Source organism: Impatiens glandulifera, chromosome 1, assembly GCF_907164915.1.
Source record: "Impatiens glandulifera chromosome 1, dImpGla2.1, whole genome shotgun sequence".
Lineage (NCBI taxonomy): Eukaryota > Viridiplantae > Streptophyta > Magnoliopsida > Ericales > Balsaminaceae > Impatiens > Impatiens glandulifera.
This window is the reverse complement of record NC_061862.1, coordinates 83,878,476-83,886,850: the sequence shown is the minus strand read 5'-3', so window position 1 is coordinate 83,886,850 and position 8,375 is coordinate 83,878,476. Positions and strand designations below refer to the sequence as shown.

Here is an 8,375-nt window from a genome sequence, read left to right as displayed (position 1 = left end):
TCTTTATTCTTGTCCGCCCCAGCGGACTCAACTACGTTCATTGGCCCTTTCGGGAGGTTCAGCACGAGCTGGACAAGATCTTCATCGATAAGGATCTCATCACTGTTGGCCAATACCAGAGAACTCTTATCCGGGTCGAAACATTTGACTACTTGTTTCGAAAAATGACCTAGGCAATTGGAGACACCCAATATAAGAAGAGAACCAAAGTCGATTTGCTTCACAGCTTCCTTATGTTATACGCTCAATTTAGGAATCATGTGAAAAAGGCCATGAGGGGATGATCTTGTTAGAAATGTCACTTTCCTTTTTTTTGATAGTTTTGGTTTTTGGGGAGGTGGTGGTAACTCTTCTTCGAAAGGTGTAGTAGATGTAGCAATATCAGTGGTTTTTGAGGGAGGTGATGGTAAATCTTCATCGACATTTGTAGTAGATGTAGCAATATCAGTAGCTTCGACAGCAACTGTAGAAACTGATTCATCAGTCGATGACTTCGTATTCATCTTCGTCTTCGTATTTCTCTTCCTCTTCCTTTCATATTTATTCAAGTAAAACCTCGAACGCATTATTTTCAGTGGGATAACATAAATCAGTATTTCACAAAAGAAATGGAATGAACGGGTTTAATATTAATAAAAAACTTTAAACACAATATGAATCAAAATAACCTACCTCTCCCGTCTATCGTCGGCGTTGTCGTTGGATACAGAATTGGGGGCGGTTTCGTTTATGCTCTTACAAACTGTCAAGATGATCACTCGGGAGTTGGAAGTATCCACTAGCATGTTGTTGCCTTCGTTTTGTTGTGACATTTTCACAAGAAATCCTTGTAGAATAGAAGAAAACTCTAGGGTTTCAACGTTCAAAGAAAGATGATTGCTGAAAGATATAGAGAGAAGAATATGAACAGTTTCTTATGAAAATGAAGAGTGAGATTTGTAGCGGGAAATATATGTTTTAATCCTTCATAAAACGATTATAACTTCACAAAAATTATAACATTAACGACACAAGGTTGAGTTTTTAAATTAAAAAACGAAGCTAGCTTCACAATCATTCCATTTTACATGGCACTTGGGCTGGGCAAAGAAGTCTTCTCTCGAAAAGCGTATATTCATTCCTTTTTACATGGGACCTGGGCGAAGGAGTCTTCGCTCGAAAATATTCTATTCGTTACATGGCGCATGGGCGCAGTATTCTTCGCTAGATTCTCTAGACATATTACATAATTGAAGCGAAGAATTCTTCGCTACAATGCGTCTCCTCGTAAATAAAATTTGGTAAATTTTTTAAATAATTGAAGCGAAGAATGCTTCACTAAGACTCCTCTATTCGTCAATTTATTAAATTTTTAATTTAAAAATATTTTATTTTTGTTCATTTTGGTATTTACATACATGAGTAAGTGTATTTACATAATAGGTAAACGGTCTTTTCATGGGTGTGTTGGAGGTTTTACATGAACGTCAGAGTACGTCAGTATTCAAATAATTGAAGCAAAGTATTTTTCGCTGTAAAGCGTCTCCTCGTAAATAAAATTTGTATATTTTTTAAATATAAAAATAAGTAATTAAAGCGAAGTATGCTTCGCATAATGTTATTTTTAATAAATTTTTTAATTTTTAATTTAAAAATATTTTATTTTAATTAATTTTGGTATTTACATACATGAGTAAGTGTAATTATATGATAGGTAAACGGTCTTTTCATTAATGTGTTGGGGGTTTTACATGAACGTTATGGTATTAAAAACCTTTAAAGCGGAGTATCCTTCGATCTAAAAGCATATCTTCATTCTGTTGAACGGGGCTCCTGGGTGGCGTATGCTTCGCTCCTTACCGCATATCTTCATTCCTTCTTACATGGCGCCTGGAGAGAAGTGAGCTTCGCTGGTAACAACATATCTTGATTCCTTTTGACCTGGAAGTTGGGAGAAGGGAGCTTCACTCCGTACGTTATCTGGACATTCCGTTAACGGTGTTTGGGGTGAATCCGGAATGAAACCCGGGTTCTGAATTCTCCCTCCCTCCTCTTCAACTCAGCTTGATTTATTAATATAATAATAATCATATAATCTGATTGGTCCGCAACAGGGAAACACGACAATCGATAGTAGAAAATCTGGATTGTTATTTAATACCCTTTTAAAATTATTTGTTAAATTAATCATATTATACCAAAATAAAGTAAAAAACAAAAAAATAATTGGTATTGTACCTTCTTAAAAACAAATTTATGCCCACCCATTTTTCTTTTTCTAGATATGATATTAGAGAATAAAATTAAATAAGATATTATTATATATATATATAATTTAGAGAGTTTTAAACTTTATATTTATCTCTTTTATTTGTAAATATAATATATAATAATAATAATAATAATAAGAGAACTAAATTTCTTTCTCTTTTTATTCATTCTCTCTTGACAAATTTTCACATTAAAAATTGATTTGAAAAACTATTCAATCCAATTTTGAATATAAATATCCTCCCAGATGAATTAATTAAATTCTGAAATGTTGAAAAAAAAAAAAAAAAATTCAAGAAAAAATGATGAAGTAAAATCTCACTTCTTACAAAGCCATTGGGGTGAAACATAGGCGCTTGCGTTACGTGTAGGTGATGAAAGTCATCAACTTTCCTCCACATTCATGATGGGTATTCGATCTGTTGAAGCGGTGTATCGTTGCATAGAAATTTGAAGTTAATCTTGAAATCCAAGCTAAGCGAAATCATCTCTCTTTCTCTGTGAATCAATCGGCGCCCTGTTCGAATCCAGTAATTGCTTGCATACTTCCACCAAAAGTAAGTTTCTTTTGCTTCAATCATAGATCCTGAACCAAATTGACTTCCTTCTTGTTCATATATGGGTTTTAGGTGATCTTAATTCTTAGCCTGATAAGTCTTAAAGTTGTTTGTTCGAGGTTTACTGAAATGCTTCAGTAATGAGATTACTTAAATAATAATTATCATTTTGTTGCAATAAGCTAAGCTAGGAGTTAGCTCTTGAATTAAGCTTCACTTGAGGCATGTTTTGAAAATCACAGTGAGTGGATTCTTCAATGCTTTATCAAAATGATATCAATTCTTCAAGGTTAATGTGAATCGTTTATTGATCTTCAAGCCTGGCTAACATGTTTGTATCACATTTGTTGGGTTTGTGCATAAATAAATCTTGATAAATTCCCTTTTCAATGTGCAGTGGACAAGAACAGTGGAGATGTTGCAGAAGCAAATTTAATTATAGAAAGGGAATCGGTTGCAGAAGAAAACAACCCAGTTGAAGAACCATATGTAGGTATTGAATTTGACACTGAAGAGGCTGCTAAGAAATTCTATGAAATCTATGCAAGACACAAAGGGTTTGTAGTGCGTATGGACCAATGTCGTCGTTCTGAGGTTGACAAAAGAGTAATTTCAAGAAGGCTTTCATGCAATAAGCAGGGTTATTATAACATTCGAGATCATTCCAAGCCATCCAGGAAACTGAGGAAAAGCACAAGGGAAGGTTGCAATGCAATGATGATGGTCAAGATTAATAAATCTGGGAAATGGGTTGTAACCAGATTCGAAAAGCAGCATACTCATCCTCTAATTGCTTCTGACCACCCTTCTTCTGTTTCCATTGTGAGTTATTACATCTATGCAACATAGGACAAATTGCTTTCTAGATACGAAATTTTAATTCGAATACTAAAATAGCAAATGTATATTATAAAGACAAACTTTCATACATCTACATTTAGATACCAATTGGCTCGATAAATATTTTAATCATTAGTAAAGTTGCATTTACTCAAACTTTTCTGCTAGCTTTCAGATCCATAAATTTTGTCATCAAACTACCTTTTAAAAGGTATCAATTCTATTTAACATTGTCCTGTTTAACTTCATGATAACTCTCTCCTTGCTTTTTCTAGGCTTCATTCTGAAATCTGAAGAAGTAATATATATTTAGATTAAAGATAAGAGAATGCTTAGATTGATTGATCCTTTCTGTCTCAGATATGAAATGTGTCATGCCTTATGGTTTCTCTTGTTCCAGGATGTTAAAGATAAGAGAATTCAGATATTAACAAATGAGTTGGCCCGCCAAGATCGGTTATGCAACCTCTACAGAGAGCAGATACAAACATTCCTAAACAACATTGAGGAACAAAATGAGCTTCTTACGACAAAGATTCAAGTTGCTGTCAATAACGTGAAAGAGTTAGAAAACAAGGCACAAAAGGATTCAAATGGTCAATTGACCATCCTTCCTTAATGCAGTAAGTATGTGCTATTTCATTTGCTACTCTTCCTTAGCATGTTTCAGATGGAGTAACTGGCATGATATGTCCTCAAATTGATGATACATAGAGTAGTAAAGAATGTTCAAACTAAAGTCAATTGCTTGGTATCTTGCATTGCAGATGTATCCAAACCCTATGTACTTATACTAACATAGATTGATTAGGGGTGTAAGCCTAATTTTATCATTTTCACCTTTTAGTATTCAATTTGGCAAACTGGAAAAATAAATAAAGAAAAGGAGAATCTTTCTATATATAAATAGATATTTGTGTTTCGGAGTAGGGATGAGCAAATAGGCGGTTTATCTAAACCTCAAGTCTAACTCTGAATATTTGGATTTGGGTTGGATTAGGTTCGGATTGAGTTTCTCTTTTATCCAACAATCCAATCCTTAGTACTCTTTTTTATCAAGTCAAAAGTGATATTTATTGTAGGTTAGAAAATATAATAATAGTTTACCGTTAGCAAAGAAAACCATCAAAATGTATCAACTCACAAATATTTCAGTTGCGTTTTCTTATTTTCCCTTCATTTTATCCCGTCGAGTTTTCTTCCTTCATAGATTTCTCTTTTATAGGTCTCCGTTCATCAATATAAGAAAACTTATGGACAACGATCATCAATTTGAAAGATTCAAAGTCAATAATTGGTTTTGGACAAAAAAAAAAAAAAAAATTAATGTTCTGGTTCCCTGCAATTAATAAAAAAACATAATTTTGCTCTTTAACTAGGATATGAATTTTCCAGAACGTTATTTTTCATGTTTTATTTTACTATCTTAATTTCTTGTAATACAAACAATAATAAAGATATCAAAAGAAAGAACACGTGGTATTTATCCTATTAGTTTGAATAAATTTAAATTGAATATTTGTATGATTACACCTTTTTCTAAAAATGTTTTCTTCCTACCTTTATTTTAGGCCTTCTTCTACTTGGGTTATTTAAAAAATTCATACCAAATCAATTTCCCAATCAATCACTTCTCAACAATCAAATCACTTATTTCATTAACTAAAATACTAAAATATTCTCTAATTTAAATTATTATTTTATATTTTATTTATATATATCAATACCCTTTAAGTCTTTTTACCAAAAATAATCATTATCTTCTTAAAATCATCACCATCAATCAATTTTTCTCTCTCTTGGTTTTTTTAAAATCTATAACCGAACAAGGCCTTATAAATTATATATATTTGATAAAAATTGGTCCTTAAATAGGTCATCAATTATTGCATGCCTATTATTATATTTCACTACTCTACGTCTTTTATCTAATTTTCTGCCACGTATTTCTTTCATTGAATAAATAAATGCTGAACTTTTTTTCCTAACCATTTATGTATTGAATGGACATATTATCATCTGGATAAGGTCAGATTTATATAGCACAAGCCAGATCAGATCTTCTGCTACCGAATAGGGTGTTCCCCTGTTGCGGACCAATCAAAACTCAGCATTATTATTATATTAATAAATTAAAACTGGGTTGAAAAGAAGAAAGAGAACCCGGAACCCGTATTTTATTCCAAGTTCAGCAGAAATAGAAATGAGTGAAGCTTCTTTCGCTTCACTCTGTTTTACATGACCATTGAAGAGACAGTCTACACTGTTTTACATAAAGTTGTCCATGTAAAACTAATTGATATATATTCACTGTTGAGTGAAGCGAACTTCAATTGACTCTAATTTATAAATTATGTTTATAAATTTATTTATGATGTATTTAAATGATTAAATAATAATTCATATAATTTTATTTCTGATATATATAAAATAATAATTATGAATTAATATAATTTATTTAAAGATTAATTTAAAATAATAATCATAAATTATGTGATTTAAGATATTTAAATTAATTTTTATGAATGATTATAATTATATGTTATAATTGTGATATATTTAAATGAATTTGTACAAATTATTTTATAATGTATATATTTATATATTTAATATGCACAAATTTCTTTATAATGTATTGAAATATATTTTGACAAATTATTTAAAAATTTATATAATTATATAATTATATATTAAATATAAAAACATATTTTTAATTATTTTTGAAAGATATTTAAATTATTTTGTAAATATATTTAAATAAATTTGTAAAACAAAATTTTTTTTTTTTGTAATATATTTAAATAAATTAAAATATTTAAAAATTTATTTTTAAGATATTTAAAAAAAATATTTAAATTATTTTATATTGTATATAATTATATATTAAATATATATAAATGTTCATGTAAAACCATTAACATATTTATGTAAAAACATTTATACGTTCATGTAAAAGCATTTATGTTTTCATGTAAATTTGCAAAAGAATAAAAAAAAAACAAGCGCTATCAGGTGAAGCAAACTTCACATGGTAGCGCTTGTTTTTATTTTTTTAAATACCTAGTGAAGTTTACTTCATTTCTATCAGTGCTGTAAATATTGAGTGAAGCAAGCTTCAATTGGTAGTGGTTGTTTCACTCATTTGAGCGCTGTAAATACCTAGGTGAAGCTAGCTTCACCTGGTAGCTTGTTTTTTTTATTATTTTGCAGACTTACATTAAGGCATAAATACTTTTACATGAACATATAAATGTTTTTACATAAACGTGTTAATGGTTTTACATGAACATTTATATATATTTAATATATAATTATATAAAATAAATTAAATAATTTTTTTTAAATATCTTAAAAATAAATTTTAAAATATTTTGTTTTAAAAATTTATTTAAATATATTAAAATTTTTTTGAGATTATTGTTATATATATATTTAATATATAATCATATAAAATAATTAAAATAAATTAATTTAAATATCTTACAAATGTAAATGTTAAGTGAAGTTTGCTTCACTTCTATCAGCACTGTAAATATTGAGTGAAGCAAGCTTCACCTGGTAGTGCTTGTTTCACTCATTTGAGCGCTGTAAATACCCAGGTGAAGCTATCTTCACCTGGTAGCTTGTTTTTATTTTTTTTGCAGACTTACATGAAGGTATAAATGCTTTTACATTAACGTATAAATGTTTTTACATAAATGTGTTAGTGGTTTTACATAACATTTACATATATTTAATATATAATTATATAAAATATAAAATAATTTAAATATTTTTTTAAAAAATATCTTACAAATAAATTTTAAAATAGTTTTTTACAAATTTATTTAAATATATTACAAAAAAACTTTGAACATGTTATATATATATATATATATATATATATATATATATATATATATATATATATATATATATATATATATATATATATATATATATATATATATATATATATATATATATATATATATATATATTTAATATATAATCATATAAAATAATTAAAATAATTCATTTAAATATCTTACAAACTTAATATCAAGTGAAGTTTGTTTCACTTCTATCCGCGCTGTAAATATTGAGTGAAGCAATCTTCACCTGGTAGTGCTTGTTTCACTCATTTGAGAGTTGTAAATCCCCAGGTGAAGCAAACTTCACCTGGTAGTGCTTGTTTTTTTTATTCTTTTGCAGACTTACATTAAGGCATAAATGCTTTTACATGAACATATAAATATTTTTACATAAATGTGTTAATGGTTTTACATGAACATTTATATATATTTAATATATAATTATATAAAATAATTTAAATAATTTTTTTTTAATATCTTAAAAATAAATTTAAAAATATTTTGTTTTAAAAATTTATTTAAATATATTAAAAAAAATTTTGAACATATTGTTATATATATTTAATATATAATCATATAAAATAATTAAAATAAATTAATTTAAATATCTTACAAATGTAAATATCAAATGAAGTTTGTTTCACTCCTATTAGCGCTGTAAATATTGAGTGAAGCAAGCTTCACTTGGTAGTGTTTGTTTTACTCATTTGAGCGCTGTAAATACCCTAGCTTCACCTGGTAGCGCTTGTTTTTTTTTATATTTTTTGCAGATTTACATGAAGGCATAAATGTTTTTACATAAATGTGTTAGTGGTTTTACATGAACATTTACATATATTTAATATATAATTTATAAAATATAAAATAATTTAAA

General features: G+C 28.2%; 1 protein-coding gene across 1 annotated transcript; it reads left to right on the top strand.

The window, feature by feature from the left end:
* Positions 1-2,606: 2,606 nt before the first annotated feature.
* LOC124921936 (protein FAR1-RELATED SEQUENCE 5-like) lies at positions 2,607-4,496 on the top strand. The gene is made up of 3 exons (XM_047462643.1): positions 2,607-2,807; positions 3,205-3,629; positions 4,048-4,496. Coding segments are annotated over exons 1-3 (645 nt in total). The 5' UTR covers positions 2,607-2,806; the 3' UTR covers positions 4,267-4,496.
* Positions 4,497-8,375: the final 3,879 nt, after the last annotated feature.